General features: G+C 41.0%; 1 protein-coding gene across 2 annotated transcripts in view; it reads left to right on the top strand.

The window, feature by feature from the left end:
- The window catches only part of ptprz1b (protein tyrosine phosphatase receptor type Z1b), a 60,315-nt gene that overhangs the window by 41,739 nt on the left and 1,223 nt on the right, over positions 1 to 17,353 (top strand). The window contains exons 4-30 of one of the 2 annotated variants that reach the window (XM_040036511.1): positions 92 to 243; positions 331 to 426; positions 575 to 641; positions 1,950 to 2,107; positions 3,107 to 3,257; positions 4,139 to 4,323; positions 5,304 to 5,430; positions 5,613 to 5,665; positions 6,024 to 6,497; positions 6,657 to 6,840; positions 7,182 to 7,385; positions 10,492 to 10,636; positions 10,727 to 10,815; positions 10,907 to 10,992; positions 11,973 to 11,993; positions 13,685 to 13,781; positions 13,877 to 13,959; positions 14,035 to 14,169; positions 14,490 to 14,621; positions 14,700 to 14,857; positions 14,953 to 15,088; positions 15,697 to 15,843; positions 15,944 to 16,037; positions 16,545 to 16,618; positions 16,710 to 16,838; positions 16,944 to 17,093; positions 17,178 to 17,320. In XM_040036511.1, the coding sequence (XP_039892445.1) occupies positions 92 to 243; positions 331 to 426; positions 575 to 641; positions 1,950 to 2,107; positions 3,107 to 3,257; positions 4,139 to 4,323; positions 5,304 to 5,430; positions 5,613 to 5,665; positions 6,024 to 6,497; positions 6,657 to 6,840; positions 7,182 to 7,385; positions 10,492 to 10,636; positions 10,727 to 10,815; positions 10,907 to 10,992; positions 11,973 to 11,993; positions 13,685 to 13,781; positions 13,877 to 13,959; positions 14,035 to 14,169; positions 14,490 to 14,621; positions 14,700 to 14,857; positions 14,953 to 15,088; positions 15,697 to 15,843; positions 15,944 to 16,037; positions 16,545 to 16,618; positions 16,710 to 16,838; positions 16,944 to 17,093; positions 17,178 to 17,320 (3,670 nt within the window). The remainder of the gene's footprint in view (positions 1 to 91; positions 244 to 330; positions 427 to 574; positions 642 to 1,949; positions 2,108 to 3,106; positions 3,258 to 4,138; positions 4,324 to 5,303; positions 5,431 to 5,612; positions 5,666 to 6,023; positions 6,498 to 6,656; positions 6,841 to 7,181; positions 7,386 to 10,491; positions 10,637 to 10,726; positions 10,816 to 10,906; positions 10,993 to 11,972; positions 11,994 to 13,684; positions 13,782 to 13,876; positions 13,960 to 14,034; positions 14,170 to 14,489; positions 14,622 to 14,699; positions 14,858 to 14,952; positions 15,089 to 15,696; positions 15,844 to 15,943; positions 16,038 to 16,544; positions 16,619 to 16,709; positions 16,839 to 16,943; positions 17,094 to 17,177; positions 17,321 to 17,353) is intronic. The other variant, XM_040036512.1, reaches the window with a different exon arrangement.

The raw sequence follows: 17,353 nt of genomic DNA, 5'->3' as shown, positions 1-17,353 counted from the left end.
AAGTAATGAGTCCTGCCTAAACAAGATTGATGATCGGCCTTTTTGGCTTCTGTGAAACTCATTTAAACTTGTGTTCTATTGTGCATTTTAGTGGCAATCGATGTGGATGGGGAGTTCTTTGTGAGTGGCGGAGGGCTGAGGTCCAGGTTTCGTGTTGGCAGAATCACCTTCCACTGGGGTCGCTGCAATGCAACATCAGATGGGTCTGAACACAGTCTGAATGGAATGAAATACCCTCTGGAGGTAAAGGACGGTGGTGCAGAGCATCAGTTTGGCTTTTTTAACCAATAACCTTACACCGTGATAACCTTTGTGTCTCTTATGGATCAGATGCAGATCTATTGTTACAATTCAGAGGAGTTCCAAAGTCTGGATGAAGCTATAGAGAAAGAAGGAAGGGTGGCTGCCTTAGCTGTGCTATTTGAGGTAGGCTGATCTGATAACTGACATGATCACCTGATAACTAAAATGTCATTATTAGGGTCCAATCGGTTTCTCCTCAGATACTGTAAATGTAATATTGTCATTGTTTGTCTATGTGATCCTCAATAATAGCTTGTGCTTTTGTCTGCAGATTAGCTTGGATGATAATGAGAACTTAATTCCTGTTGTGGAAGCCATTAACACTGTCAGCAGGTTTGGTAGGTTGAAGCTACAGGACAGTGCATTGCAGCTTGTGAACAATGAACATTAAATATCAAGCTATCAAATCGAGAGATAAACAAAAGCGTATGTTTTAGCAAATATAACCCAAAACGCGTAATCAGGGAAAGCAGGCCTAATTTCAAATTTTCACTTAAAGGTACAGTAAATATTTTCTTTTGAGCTCAGATAGAATGTTGTACTCAATATACATCAAATAGTGTGAAATTACATCTTACAGCAAGTTTTGTGTTCTCAAAAAGAATTAATCCATTAAAAGTACATAGGAAGCAGCGCTGTTAGACATCACTGTTCTGCCTTATCATGTTTTATATGTGTGACTAGAGACTGTCCACATATGTAGTATGTCTTATAAATTGAATTTAAAGATCACAAAACTCTTGTGACCGTTTAACATATTTTCAAATCAATTAAATTTTATTTATACAGCGCCAAATTACAACAACAGTCGCCTCAAGGCGCTTTATATTGTAAGGTAGACCCTACAATATTTTCATCATCTTTTTCTCATCATGTCTTTCTTTATCTGCCTACTCCACCACTGCTCTTTTCCCCCTCTTATTTCTTAATTTCTACCTCAATCTTCTTTCTCCTCACCAGAAGCATCACCTCCTAGGCTGCAGTCAGGGCTCTAATACATGAAAACATGCATAGAAATGCTCATTTACTCCCAGTATTATTGCTATTAATTATGAGACTGCTTAGACTCCATTCCGTCTCCAGACCAACTCAAAACAAGCCAGATAAGCAGTAACAACAACTAGTTATTAGCTAAAGTTATGCATTAGGCTCGAGCATAATAAAAATCACACTTCCCCTCTGATAAACATTAACCCCAGGTAAATTACATTCTCAAACTGTATAAGAGTTTATTTGTTAAGTGTCCAAATCTAACAATGTTGGATCCGCTTTAAAGAAAGTTTCACTGATAACAGCAACTGACCGAGGCTAACAGCAGCTAACAGCAGCAAAAACAACAGTGCTTACCAACAGAAAAGTTCAGAATATCAACAACTCACCTTAGTGCAGCTGTTATTAAACAGAAGTGAGCTTCATTGACTCATTGACTTGTATGGGACTTCTTTTGCAAACCTTCACAGCCTCAGAATGACTGCAGTCATACATACAGCTGAGGTAAACAGTGCACGACAACCAGAATGAATCTGAGAAAAATTATGAAGGAGTGCTATAAATGACCAGAGAACAACATTTAGGGATATTTTTAAAATGTTAAAGATGTTCTTGCAGCTTGTAGAAAAGATTTGCTATTTGTTGTTTTTTGCAAGGTAAGAGTGGGTCAGTGGAGGCATTCACCTTGAGGTCCTTGCTGCCAAATAACACAGACAAATACTACATCTACAACGGCTCACTGACTTCCCCCCCATGCACTGAAATGGTGGAATGGATTGTCTTTAAGCATGTTGTGCCCATATCGGAAACACAGGTAAGTACACTGAATCACACACACGCTTACCCCCAAAACTGGCCAAATGTAACACTGAATTATTTATTCAAAATAAAAAAAAATACTACATAGAATAAAACCATTCAAATATACATTACAGCAATATTTATATAATCATGAAAATGCTGATGCTTCTACGTGTTTAAATTTCGGGACCTTTGGTATTTAATTAAGTCAGAAGTAAAGACTCCTACAAACAGCTACAAGCAAGAAATTCAGCTACTGTTATTTATTTTATCACCTGATCAGGTTTGAGATTCGCATACAGAGACAGGTCTGTGTCAGCCTGTCATTTATATATATCTCATTATCTTGTATTGGCGTCCCCTCCAGCACTTGGTGCCCTATGCACAGCACATGATGTGCATGAACAAAACAGCAGAACTGCCTGCAGTTGTGTCTGGTTGTTGTGTGAGGTTGGCATCAGGTCAATTGTCTTTGACATCTCTGCACAAAATAAAACAAAATGCTGCATTGAAGCGATGCAGTGTGACACATTAAGTCAAACTGCACAGAGCAGGGTTTTGTAGCAGGGTAATCCGGTAAACATGGCATCACGGGCTGACGCAGCAGCATTACTACATTTTGATTCTGGACTGACGACGCTTAAGGACCCCTGACTTGACGAATTGATGCGTGTAATAATCATCACTTTTGCAGCAGAGTAATGGAGAGGGAATGAGGCCTTGCGAATGGTTGCGTGTGTATTGTGCATGAATATTTGTGTGTGTTTTGTGAGTGCATGCATGATTGAAACAGTGTGGCAAGGCATGACACAGGCATATTCATGCTAACCAAAAATAGAGCAGCGCTGCCTCTCTGCCTCAGCCTGGTACCAACACAAGCCACTTTAACACACACAGAGAAACACTCAGAAGCATCACTTTTGGTTTATTTCAGCAGCCTGATAGAGATTAGCAGGAAGATGTGCAACATTTTCTCTTTGTTTACCTCTGTGTGTTTTCTGTCTGCCACCAGCTTGAGGTGTTTTGTGAAGTGATGACTATGGAGCAGGCTGGTTATGTGATGCTGACGGATTACCTGCAGAACAACTTCAGAGAGCAGCAGCAGCAGTTTATGGGTCAGGTGTTTGCCTCTTACACTGGAGTCGAGGAGGTGCTCACACCCAGTATGTCATCACAGTCTAAAGGAAAAGTTTGCCATCCATTTTTCCATCATATGTGTTTTTACTGACCTTTTTACAAGTTTTTTTTATGATTATTTACTGTGCACACTAATAGTCGCATTTACCAGCGTCTCCAAAAGTAAGACATTGAGATACAGTGCTATTCACCCCATCCCAATACAGCATGCTATAATTTTAAATTATGAAAAAACCATCCTTATTAGGTTTTAAAGAGTTTGACTCAGAGTCTCTGAAGCTTTTCACCAATCTAATTTATACCAAATTTTGCGTGCGTGGAGGAGAAAATTGGATCACCGCTCAGGGATCAGTATAAGTATTGCATTATTAATCTTATGTTTTTTCACTCCACTAAAAATATTGCCCATCTTCTGCATCCACTATGGTTGTAATGTGGTCCTTCAAGGCTAGCCTGATTATGATCATCAAAAGATACAATTCACCGCACTCTCCATTTTCATAAAGGGGACCTTGAAATAAAGTGGGTCTTTTGGGTTGCCAAGCAGCTCGACTTTGTAATTCAGTGGCCCTGCTTCTCTCAGTGCAGGCAATTTATTTTGCAGCTCTTTTTGAAATTGAAATAACGTTTTCAGAAATTCAGAAAGGCTTTTTTTGTCCCTGTAACAAATTCATCCACCCATGCACACACGCATACACTCAGCCTTCCAGTTTCAGCAGCTGATTAATATCAAGTTGCCTCAGAAACTCAGAACTCAATGTGGGGAACGTTTATGTGTGCTCATACTTGATGTTTACTTGCAGTTGCTGCTATCATCTCTTTATTTCTCATTCTTTTTTTAAAAAAGTTTCTTGCATGCTATTCATACAAATTGTTAGTAACCTGTCTTTCTGTGCACTGCCTCCAGCCTGCAGCTCTGAGCCACAGAATGTTCAGGCTGATGCTCAGAACGACACCACCATCATGGTGACCTGGGAGCGTCCCCGTGCAGTGTATGACACAACCATCGACTGGTACACTGTCACATACCAGAAGCTGCAGGGCCAAGACCAGCGCAAGCAGGAGTACAGGACCGATGGAGACCAGGATGTGGTATGCAAGATCTTTTTATATCGCTCCACAAAATGCTGAAAAACAGCGCCTGGATGTGTAATTTCATATTGTTTTGTACTATTATCTACTGTCCACACAGCAATATTAAACTGATAAATAGGTAACTGATAGAAATTACAGTAATTTCCTGTACTTTTTTGGTGAAAATCAAGCATTCCTACCATCTGCTCTTCCTCTCCATGTATCTCTCACATAGTTCAGCTGCTGCTGTTGGTGGTGACAGTCAGTTTTTGCCTGTCAGTGAGTCACTGAACATCCCTTATTGTGACTAACAATATCCATGTATTTGTATTTCAGAGTACAAGATTTTCAGATTTCTGAGATTTTCATTTTCAGTCTTTATTTTATTATTTTTTTTATTGTCGACTTGTAGTTTCATATTTGTTTTAGTGTGATAGTGGTGGTGAATTTAACTTCCTTATACTTAAAGACATCCAGGAGTCATGTGTCATGCATGTGGGTAATTCTGAGAGAGAGTACATGAAAAAAGATGAGTGACTGTGTGTAGAAAGAAGCAAGTGAACAGGCAGATAAATGCAAATAGATACTTAGTAACTGTTAAGAGGGTTAAGTATATCTTTAAGATACTAAAAGTGTCATTGTGACTGCAGATTCATTGCAAAAAGACATTCGGTTTGACTCAAGAGGATTCGCATTGAATTCACTTAGAGCAGGGGTGGGGGAACTCCAGGCCTCAAGGGCCGGTGTCAGGTATTAGATGTGTCCTTGATCCAATACAGCTGATTTAAATGGCTAAATTACCTCCTCAAAGGCTGTGTCCAAATTCAGGGGTAGCATGCTTCGAAGGACCCAACCTATCCACTCCACGTAGGGTAGGGTCCTTCGAAGCATGCTACCCCTGAATTTGGACACAGCCAACATGTCTTGAAGTTCTCCAGAGGCCTGGTAATGGACCCTTTTGAAAGGATCTAACATAAGTCTAACATGTAAATTTGCAGGGTGCCATCATCTCCAACCTGCTGGCCAACAGCAGCTATGTGGTCCAGGTGGTGGCTGTTTGCACCAATGGACTCAGAGGACGATGGAGCGACCAGATAATCGTGGACATGCCATTGGAAGACCCAGGTACAAAGACACACAAGCATGCTCCTGGTGAGAGCACATTTTTACATGCTAACTCTTTCTTTCTTTCTTTCTTTCTTTCTTCCTTCCTCCTTCCTTCCTTCCTTCCTTCCTTCCTTCCTTCCTTCCTTCCTTCCTTTCTTCCTTCCTTCCTTCCTTCCTTCCTTCCTTCCTTCTTCTTTTAGAAAGCGATTCTGACCCTGAAGCTGTCACAAAGGATTTGGAAGGAAACAGGGAGGTAAGCTTGTCTGAGCTATCTGTGTTTTCACTTGACCACATAATTGAGCTGAATTTTGTGCAATTATTTTGCAGTGCTGACTTTTGACCTGTCGGCAATAAAATCAGTGCATCTAATTATTATGCAGATTAATGTAATTATGTTTGTAGAGGCTGTGAGAGCTTTATAAAAGTTTGTGAGGGACTTTTTGAGGGACATGTTGAGTTGGGATTACCAGAAAAAACAGTAATCCTACTGTAATTTTTCACTCTTTTCAGGAAGAAGAGGTGAAATTGTAAAACTCCTTCATTTTTTTGTTTCTAATTTCCTATAAACACAGTATACACATGACATACCTGTTTTTTATTCCTCTTTTAAGCTTTCGTCCATAGTCAGATGGGAGAAGCCAGTGAAGCAGAATCCGATGCATTTAGCTTCAGAGGACAACAGCCCAGTGGAGGAGATTCCACTGGAGCAGACCAGAGTTTACCAGAACCAACCTTCATATCATGAGAACCAGCCCACAGACCGAACCCAAGCCAGCCAGAACATTCCAGTCCAAGAAGGCACCACTCCAACCCCGAAGACACCCACCGAAGCCCCAGTTTCTCAGAATGTCAGAAAGAAACAGGGTAAAAAATCACATGATGTGGATCAGAACTGGATTGAAGGTGACCAGATGATGAACCAGCCTTTCACTAATGCAGGCTTTGAGGGCAATAGCGCAATATGGGTTACCACTGAGCTAACCGAACAACCAGGCTTCCTATTTCCAGTTGTTCGGACAACCTCTCTGCCAGCAATTCGCCGGCAAATCACAGAAGAGGCATCGCTGTCAGTGCTGCCACATGAGGTAGTTGCTCATACCGCAATTTACTTTGATTTTCTCACTTTAAAACTTTTAATTTGAACAAACATAAAGACTCACTGTTACTTGCAGCAACAATTTTTTTCATTCAACCTAACTCAGTTCTTCATCTGTTCTTTTATCCACTGTATCTTTTGCTCGCAGACAAGAGATCAAGGCCCACCACACCAAGCCAGTGGAAATAGCCTCCCTTCTGCTTCACCAGAGCTCTACACAACTCCTATGGAGGATATCCACATCACAGATGTCTTCTATGAAGACACAGTCAACAACTCTCCACAGGAAATCATCACCTCCCCTCCAACGACGCCTGCCTCTGCAGTGCCAGGTCAGATCAGAGAATAAGTGCTTTTCTTGTTTCTTTCTGTTTGTTTCTGCTATTGCAGCTTGTCACGCAGAGCGAGGAGGGAGTTTAATCTAACAGGTACAAACAGAAGATTAAGTCCGCTGGGCACTTGCCAAGTGGTGTAAATCTTTTACTGTTTAGTTTCAGTTTGAAACTGTTTGTCTACATTTAAAATGAACTAAACCTGAAATTATAATCACTGTAGAACATTTAGACCTTCTGGAACATCGTTTCGGCACAACGTGTCTTATGAGACATATTGAGAATGAGACAGGTTCAGTTTACACCATCTTTGCTTATTTATCATTTTCTCCGTTATATAGTGGACGAAGCCTTCCCGCCGCCCTCTGAAGATGACGATGCCCCTGTAAATGAGCCCCTGCCAAAAACGCTACCCTCCTCATCTCTCTGGATCACAGAAAAGACGGCGACCCCCAGCAACACACTTGCCGATTCAGTTTACAAGTCCTTCACTACCTCCTCTCTCCTCAGAGTGCTGATGCATACGACTCAGCCCATGTTCAATGGTGAGATGTAACAACTTCTCTAGGAATCAATCAAACACACCATTAGACAAAATAAAATACCAAAACTGATCTCCAGGTCTTAATAAAAGCAGTTGTGAATTGTCATATTGATGAATTTTAATGCATAAGAACATGATTAAGTTCTTCTGTGGTGGAAAGCTGGATTTAAGTGTGGTGGTTGTTTGCTTTTTTCCTCTAATGGCCCGTGTAGCTAATCACTGCTGCGCTCTCTGATCAGTTGTTTAGTGACATGATGTGGATAATGTGGTGGTGGTAATTATGATGGCCAGGAAAATTATGTTGGCTTTGATGATTAGAGTGATGATCGGCAGCTTCCTTTCTTGCTTTGGTTTTTGGTCCGGAAATTAAATATGTTTGACTCTTGCAAATCTTTCAGCACATACCTCAAGAAGGTCAAGTTTTTTCCTTGCTCAATGTAATCTACTTGAATCCACTCGAGCTTGGTGATTATCGTCTGCTTTGGGACTCCTTCTCTGTGTCTGAATTCTTTCTGCGCCTCAACAGCGCACTCTGGTGGTTGTTCTTTTCCTCTGTCCTCTTTAAAGAATGAAGGCTTTGCTTCATCTCCAGGGTGCCTCATCTGCTAGTGAGTACCCTTTATGGAGAATTTTCGCACACTCAATGAAGAACAGTTCTTTCCTTTTCTTCCATCTTTGCTGGCCTGAGAAACACAAAATGAAAGGAGATATTTCTGTAAGCTTTCTGTCTTGGATTTTTTTTTTTTTTTGACTTTGCAATATTTTGCAGCGAATACAGCCACGTCGACGGTTGAAGACTCGACCATTGATGCCTCGTCTGGCTTCACAAACACTCAAAAGGGAATTATCATCAACCCTGCAGTTGCAACAGTCTCTGAATGGGCATCTTCTGCTGAAGGAGATTTATCCAGTGTAATCCCTCCATTACAGACACCCTTCAGCAAAGACCCTGCCATCTTCCATCTTTTTCCTGCCCTCCATGAAAACAGGAAAAGTGGTGTTATCGTTCATCATAATGACAAGTCCTCTGAAGAGCCCACTTTTGTTCCTTTGCAGACTGATGTAGAAATCCCTCAATTCTCTACCACGTCTTCACAGGATCAATTATTTGCCACTTATTCCCTTCCTAATTCTGGTTGGAGTACCATAAACCCATCAAAAACAAACACTGCTGATGGAGAAAAAATCAAGTCTCTTCATTCTCAAAGTGATAGCAAGATGGGAGAAATGGAAGCCAGGGCGGATAAACAAATTGATAACTACAATGTCAGTGCAATAACATTTTTCTTTAATTCCAAAAGTCTGGATTTGTCAGAAAGTTCAGCAGAAGACAGTGGATCAGGCTCTGGCCTTGGCAGCAATGGCTTCAATGAGGAAATCAATGAAGCTGCTGCAGTTAAAACTGAATTTTCACTGTTTGACATTTCAACTATTAGCTTCAAGGACAAAAGTAGATCAGCAGTAACTAAGATGGTCACTGATAATGACAGATCAGTGATCAATGAAAGAGATGTAACAAAAAGCAAAAACTATGAGAATGAAAAAGAGACAAAGAATGAGATACAGGAGAATGAAAGTGAGCTAAACAGAAAGGAAGGAGAAAATATAAGAGAAAGGGGAGTAAGAAATGAGAGTTTAAGGAATATTGAGGAGATGCTGAAAGAAAAAAAGATAGTGGTAAGTGTATTAGGAACGACAATATATGGTGATAGCGGAAGTGGAGCTGAGGATGTCAGTGGCTCTGGGGAGCATGATGGGCTTGAATTTAGAGAAAATCTAAAGGTACTTAATAACAGTAAAAAGGGTTTTAGAACTGTAGGTGACAATAATGCCAAAGGTCTTAAAGGCAATTTTTCAAAAAGTGAAAAAGCAGAGTCCATACTATTTGACCACAGTGAAGAACAAGGCCATGGTGACAGAATTGATAAACACAATCAAAACAAAAGCCTTATAGGTCCATTTTTAGGGGTTGAATCTACTTTTGAGAATAAAGAATACATAAAAGGAGGTACTAAAGAGGACAAAGAAGGCATAGCTGAAGACAGTGTGCAGGAGTTCTCCAGTGTAGATGGGTTATTGTTTGATGGTGCAAGTAACCCTGAGTTGGGACCTCTTGTTCCTCTGGTCAGACTGACGGACACCAACAAGGCAACGGAGGAGCAACTGGAAGGTAAATACTGTAGTATTTGACACAGCCCTGGCTGTTTGTTATGGAATGTGACATGCATACAAGTCCAATTTCAGCTAACTAGGTTTGAGGTCTCCAAAAGTTGATTCTGTTCATCTGGACGTAGTGTTTTCAGTGGGAGAAACGTTTCGTCACTCATCCAAGTAACTTCTTCAGTCTCAGCTGACTGCAGGTTTCCCCAACCTTATAAACAGTACATTTGCATAATGACTGAAACCAGCCCACTGAAGGAACAATGGGCTGGGAGGTCAGCCCATTGTTTGAGGTTTGAGGTGGTGCACTTCTCTTAATTTAACCTTGATCAGAGTCAATAATCAAGTAGAATACAGAAGCAATATTACTGGTGGAGACACGGATAGTTAAATCTGGATCAACTGACTATGCGTTATGTGGTAAGATTGCAGACAGCACATTACAATGTTTGACAACTGGTTCTGGCTTGGTCTGAATCTTTAGCAGGTGAAGATCCAGAGCTTTTTCTCAGGAGTTCGAGGAGAACATTGCACTTCTCTGTGGCAAGACAGGAAATCTGATTGATAGTATATTCACCTCTCTTAATACATCCATGGTAGGAAACAGTTTGAAAACATGTTAGATATGTCATCTTAGAAGATGATAACAGACTTCTGATGGTAGGAAAAGCACTGGTGATTTGAGACAAGCTTTGTTAACAGCTCCTCTTAAATGGAATATAGTTAATCCCACCTTTATAAGTATGATTACTTATGTCCAAAAGTGGGCATTAGATCCACACTTAATTCCAGACCAGTTGTTTTTCACAGGAACCTCTGGGGAACAGTTTGAAATTCTTATGTAAAGTTTTTTTGTGCTCTTAACTGTTGCTCTGTGTTGTAAATAATAGCAATTTAAATTCATAGTTCATTCTTGACTTTCAAACTTGTCTCCTACTCTCTTACAGAGCGAAGCAACAGCAGCCACGAGTCTCGGGTCGGACTTGTTGAGGGTGTGGACAGAGAGAAGAGGACAGTCATTCCTCTGGCTGTCGTATCCACTCTCACCATCCTTTGTCTGCTGGTACTAGTGGGAATACTCATCTACTGGAGGTACGTGCCAACTTAAACATACTGTGCCTGTCTGTATAGTTTGCACCCTTGCACTTTACTTCAGATTTTATGTCTGTGTGTATGTCACAGAAACTGTTTCCAGGCAGCTAATTTCTACCCAGATGACACATCGCCTAAAGTTGTATCTGCTCCATCTACACCCCTGCTGTTGGCCACAGGTGACATGCTCAAAGGATCCCCTAGTAGTCTTATTGTAACTGTTAGGCTGAGGTGACCAGGATGTAGTTAATATTCAGTCTTGTGTTCCAGATGGTCACGAGCCGCTGACAGTGAAGCAGTTTGTGAAGCATGTCATGGAGCTCCAGACCACCAACACTTTCTCCAAGGAATTTGAGGTCGGTGACATTTCCAGTCACAGTGTTTGAGTTCAGAAGAAGATATTTTTGTTTTTAAAAAAATCTAGTGAGTTACAGTATGTTTGCGCTTTTAGGAGACTTACAAAAAATTTTCTTGCTTTTGGATTTGTACAAAAACGTAACCAGCATATAAATAGATCACCTAGCTCTGGTCCATGTGTATAAGTATTTCATTTGTCATAGCCCCTTAATGCTCTTCCATATCTCTATTAACATCACGTTCTTTAGGCGGATCATTTAGCATGGCGTTGATGTGTAACGCAGATGTGCAACATCAACATGCAGGAAGGTTTTGGTACTAACCATGACCGTGCAGCTTTCTTCTCACACCAGACTCTAAATTTAAACCTGTTGACCTGAAAACTGGACTTTACAACTGAAAGACAGGTTGTCAATGCTAGGCCAGCTACTTGCAAACTACCTGTTGACTTTCAGGCTTTTAAAATCTCCATTTTAGCTTGTTTAGAATGTGAAGAAAGAGATATTAGTCTTATGTGGAGTATTGACATATCGGAATGTTGGTTAATGGTTTGAGAGAAACACATGGATTAATTTCAACAGGTACATTTGCATGGCATTAGTCACCCCTGTTTCCTAGCATGAACCTCCTAAGAAACACACACAGATAGGATTAGATAAAGTTTACTTCTCCCTTATTACTGCCAGGGGGACTTACATTTGCTTACTTTCTCTATATCATTACATTAAAACTAGCCTGATTTATAATTATACTTGTAAAATAACAAAACATGGTTTACATAGTAGCAGGTTTAAAGTCCACAGCTCAGATGGGAGCTGTGGACTTTAAACACACCTCTCTGTGTGTATCTGAACCCCTATATCCTGTACCTGCACTGACTCCCTGTCTGTCTGTCTGTCCATCATCTTGGTCCCCTATCCCACTCTCCTCTCATCTCCACCATCGCCGTGCTTTCTGCATCCTCACCACCCTCCATTAGATTGTCAAAGAGTCCTATGAGGTAAGACACCAACCATCCCTCTCCTGTTGCAGAGCTGTTGTTGTTTTCTTGGCCTGATTTTTACAAGTGTAACTGCAACTGTAAAAAATCTAAAATTTACATTTTAAAATTTAGCGTTCCATATTGATGTTTTAATTGGGAAGAAAATGTATTTTTCTTTTACTGCACTCACCATGTTTTACACACAATAATATGGTCTCCTGTGCGAGTTAAACACACTTCTAATAAAAGCAATGGAAGTCAATAAAAATGGCAGAAATACAGAGAAATATACGAGTAACTTTGATTACCCATCCGCCAATTCTAGCAACCTGTGTCCTTTGACTGTATGGGTACAATGCACAGAGAAAGAAACAGGCAAATAAAATATATTCACCAAAAACTGAAGGATAGACTTGTTCGAAGGACTACTAGCACACTTAACTAGACAGTAATCCATGTTGTTTGTTAGATGGCTGCATTCAATCACTCCAAAGGCACAAACACAGAAAGGAGCGCTACGTCCATGTCTCAAGCTAGCTAAGGTGTGGCCTAGCAGTTGGCTAATGGCTATAGCCACCTATGTTTAAACCTTGAAAAAGTTTAACAAGGTGAACTGCAAATTAATTCTGGTACAATTCATACAAGAGTTTCATACAATTCAATACAGGTGACCCGGCGTTTGCGGTTGTAGCGCCGAAAATGTGGAATGATTTACCTCTCCACATTAGAGAGGCCCCGACCGTCAATCTTTACAAATCCCATCTTCAACACGTTTTTACTCACTTTTAACACCGCATGAGAGTTACCTGTTTATCTACTTACTCATCTGTTACCAGGTATTTTTTTATTTGTTATTGATGTTATGTGTTACTGTGTAATATTTTTTTATCATTGTAAATTACTTTGGCCAACATTTTGTTTTTTATTAAATGTGCTATATAAATAAAAAATAAAGTAAAAGTACAATTCATAAAGTCATAAAAGGTGTAGCAGCTATAGAGACCAAAATTATTTTGTCTGCCAAAATGTAAACATTCTTAATTTTAAGTGGCCACTCCAGGAAGCTCTTCGAGGTTGCTGCTTGTTGGGACTGGCTGTTAATAGTCGCCTTTCTCTCCCAGAGCTTGCAATATGAGGCTTAAATATGGGGTCATCATCACAGAATGAAAACATTTGTATTATGGCGACTTGTCCAATCCCATGGGGTGATTTTATTTCTTGTTCTCTTAAATCTATACACAGCTCCTCCTCTCATTTGATTACATTTTATTTGTATGGCAGCAAGTCACGACAAGAGGTGCTCAAGGTGCTTTGTATTATAAGACCCTACAGCAACCCCAACAATCAGAAGACCCTGTATGCGCAAGCACTTGGAAGCAGTGAGAAGGAAAAACTCCCTTTTAATAATAAGAAATCTCCAGCAACACCAGGCTCAGGGAGGGGCGGCCATCTGCTATGACCGATTGGGTGCGAGGGGAGGGAGACGGGACAAAAGGCACACTGCAGAGAGACAGAAATTGATTTGATATGATTCAGTTGTGCTTATTTCTTGTTATTTCCTATAGTAGCTTCTCTATATACCTGACCTTCACATTGTAATGTGACAAATGAAGAGAACGCAAACCTCCATGCTTGTAAGAAAAACAGCCTCATTGTGTTCATCTGAGTAATTACTGTCATTCTTATCAGTATTGGATTGTGTGTTTCAGGAGGTGCAGGCATGCACAGTGGACATGGGCATTACTACAGACAGCTCTAATCACCCTGACAACAAAAACAAGAACCGATACATCAACATACTGGCCTGTATGTCATCCTTCACTGTTCACTGCATCGCTGTTCAACTTTTAACTGTGTAAGCCAGCAGGAAGGTTGCTAATGACTCTCTTTACTTGTCTCAGACGACCACAGTAGAGTTAAGCTCTCTAACAGTTTGGACAGAGATGGAACATGCGGGGACTACATCAACGCTAACTTTGTTGATGTAAGTAAAGGTCCTTTTACGTGTACACACCTTACATCCAGGCTGCCGCAAACCAACTGATGTTTCCTTTTGCAGGGTTATGAGCGGACGAGGGCATACATTGCAGCTCAGGGGCCTCTAAAATCAGGCAGGGAGGACTTTTGGAGGATGATCTGGCAGCAGAATATTGGAGTTATTGTCATGATCACCAATCTGAAGGAGAAGGGACGGGTAGGAGCTCAAACACAAGCCTCACCGCAGACATAAGTGCAGTTTTATCTGATATCATTCACACTGACCCCAGGCAGCTGATTTCTTTTTAGTTTGTGTCTTCCATCTCTTGTCATGACCAGACACCAGCTGATTCACTTCAGGTATTTCATTTAGTTTCACTGCAGTCTGACAGCTGAAAAACTGCAGAATGGACACTAGTGCAATCTGGCTTTGTTATACACTTGAGGACTTTCCTTTTGACATGTTTTCCTTGCGGTTTCAGATGTATTAGGCCTAAAATTAAACTACATCCACAGAATTTTTCTCCCTTTCTACAGACAAAATGTGATCAGTACTGGCCAGAGGAGAACCAGGAAGAGTATGGGTCTTATCAGGTGACACTGAAAAACACCAAGACACTTGCTTACTACACACTCCGGACGTTCACTGTCAGGGATACTGCAAATAAGGTAAGCCCTTCTCTCTATGCAGCGATAGTCCAAAGTGGCTTTGAGGTTAGGTTTCTCATACCCACTTCGATCCTCTAGGTATCTCAAAGGAGAGTTGAACACACAGTCCTCCATTACCATTACACCCAGTGGCCGGACATGGGCGTCCCAGAATACACTCTGCCCGTCCTCTCCTTCATCAGAGCGTCCTCCAGGGCCCGCACGCAGGAGATGGGACCTGTGTTGGTACATTGCAGGTAGAGTGTGTGTGGAATGATTTATTGCTCTTTAAGACTTACCACAGTTTGATGGTGTGTGTACTGCTAACATGTGATGCGTGTGTCTGTCACAGCGCCGGTGTGGGAAGGACAGGAACCTACATTGTGATAGACAGCATGCTGCAGCAGATCCAGGATCAAGGGACAGTGAACGTTCTTGGCTTCCTGAAACATGTCCGCACACAGAGGAATTTCCTTGTTCAGACAGAGGTAAGAGGGTGATACAGCTGTGGGAATTCACCTTTCCTTTTGTGGGGGCAATCCCAGAAATGTAATATCAATTTAAACATTTGCAAAGAAGGAAATAGTGGCTAGATTAAGGGTAATTTTAGCCAGGTCTGTACGGACTTACTCAACAACCACGTCACTGTGCAGATGGAGGCATTTGTCGATCTGTGTGTAAGCTCACTGCATGCTCCTTTTTCTTTTGGAGGATGAAGACGGAACGAGAAAAATATAGCCCCACACATTATTATTATTATTATTATATTAATACGCCGTATTCTCTTACAGCACATTTTTTGACAAACTGGGACTTGATTTCTGCTGCTGAGCTTTTTCAATATAATTTTTGTACTTTTCGCGCCTCGAAGCCTCAAAGTCATTACTAGTTCCATTTTATTCAAGCACAGGCAAACTAGGCCACTTATATAAAGACAGTCTAGATGACTAAACAGCAGCAAGGGCCAGAGGAAACACATTCATATCAGATTTCTTTCTTGTAAAAATGTAACTTGTGGCGTTTAAAAGTGTTTCACTAGTGTTCACAAAGACATACCTTACTAAAACCAGGAAGTCATTTTTTTGCTGTCTTCTAGGAGCAGTACATATTCATCCACGATGCCCTGGTTGAAGCTATTTTGAGCCGGGACACCTTGGTGACCTCTGACCTCCTTCACAATTACGTCTCTGACCTGCTGACCCCTGGTGCCACAGGCAGGACACGTATGGATAAACAATTCAAGGTACAGCATGCTTCCTTTTTCGCCCACCAACTTGTAATGAATCATTTGTGACGTTCCTGCCATGTGAATGTAACCAAATGTTTTTATTTTTGTGTTTCAGTTAATTAGTCAGCGTCAGGCGAAGCACGCAGACTACAGCACTGCCCTGAAAGATGGCAATGCTGAGAGGAACAGAGCCAGAGCTCTAATGCCTGGTAAGCAGATCTGGATTACTCACTGGGCAAAACCGGCAACTCCCAGCAATATGTTGCAGATAATTTCTGGAAATTTCAGTCCATACATAGCACACAATAAACCAGAAAGAAAGGCAGAGTTCAGAGTTCAAATATGACATGATATTTCGATGCAAATTATAACGTGATGTTTAGAATCCCCGTAGTTAATCACTGTATGCCTGTATTGTCAGTGCAAACAGTGGCATTAAGAAAGAGTTTTAAATAGCTCTATACAAAGTTATGACTTTGACCTTTAGATCAATGCGTTGACCTAGAAGAAGAGGTCAGAGGTTAAATGTGATATTTTGGTTCAAGATTATGACGACAAGTTACCTGATGCCTCATCATTTCTTCCACAGCTTGCTCAATAATCCCTTGTGGTTACTTTAATTAACTATAATGATGAACTTAAATGCAGGAATATCGTTTTTTGTCTTATTTTGGGGGCATTTTCTCTCTAACCTGGTTCTTCATGTCTCTGTGAAGTGGAGAGATCAAGAGTCACTCTGACTGCTTCAGAATCAAACTCCACAGGCTACATCAATGCATCCTACGTAATGGTAAGACCACTGGAAATTGCAAATGTTTTCCAGTCTCGAAAACCTCGGCAAAACATCAGCCAGTGGTGTAATGCTGCTCGTATTTTCACAGGGACATCACTACACTAAGGAGTTCATAGTGAGCCAGACTCCTCTGAGCAGCACGGTGGCAGATTTCTGGAGAATGATCTGGGAACACAATGCACAGATTGTAGTCTGTCTGCCAGACTCAAACAGCCAGGTATAAAACACACACATACTCCATGTAGAACTTATAGATACCTATACATATAGATATATCTATATAAAACTACACACACATAAACATGTTTCCTGTTTATCTCAGAGAGACGAAGAGTGTCGTGCGTACTGGCCCAGTAAAGACCAGCCCCTGAGCATTGATGGCTTCACTGTGTCATACTCCAGGGAGGAGCACATGTGTCTGTCTAATGATGAGAGACTTTTAGTGCAGGACTTCACAGTCCAGTCTCCACAGGTAACACGCGATAAAAGAGAATATTTTACATCAATCAAAATGTTTTAATACAGTCTGAGACTTTAAAACTGTTTTTGCATCTAGAACAATTATGTGCTGGAAGTGCGTCAGTACAGCACCACCTGCTGGCCCAACCCAGACAGTCCGATCCGAAACAGCTTTGATCTCATTAACAGAGTCAGAGAACAGAGCACGCACACACAGGGACCAGTGATCGTACATGATCCGTGAGTATGAGTCAGACTCCTTTTAAGGACATA

The sequence above is a fragment of the Simochromis diagramma genome, unplaced genomic scaffold, assembly GCF_900408965.1.
Source record: "Simochromis diagramma unplaced genomic scaffold, fSimDia1.1 OVJJ01000371.1, whole genome shotgun sequence".
NCBI lineage: Eukaryota > Metazoa > Chordata > Actinopteri > Cichliformes > Cichlidae > Simochromis > Simochromis diagramma.
The sequence above is the reverse complement of the archived record's forward strand: the minus strand, read 5'-3'. Positions and strand labels throughout refer to the sequence as shown.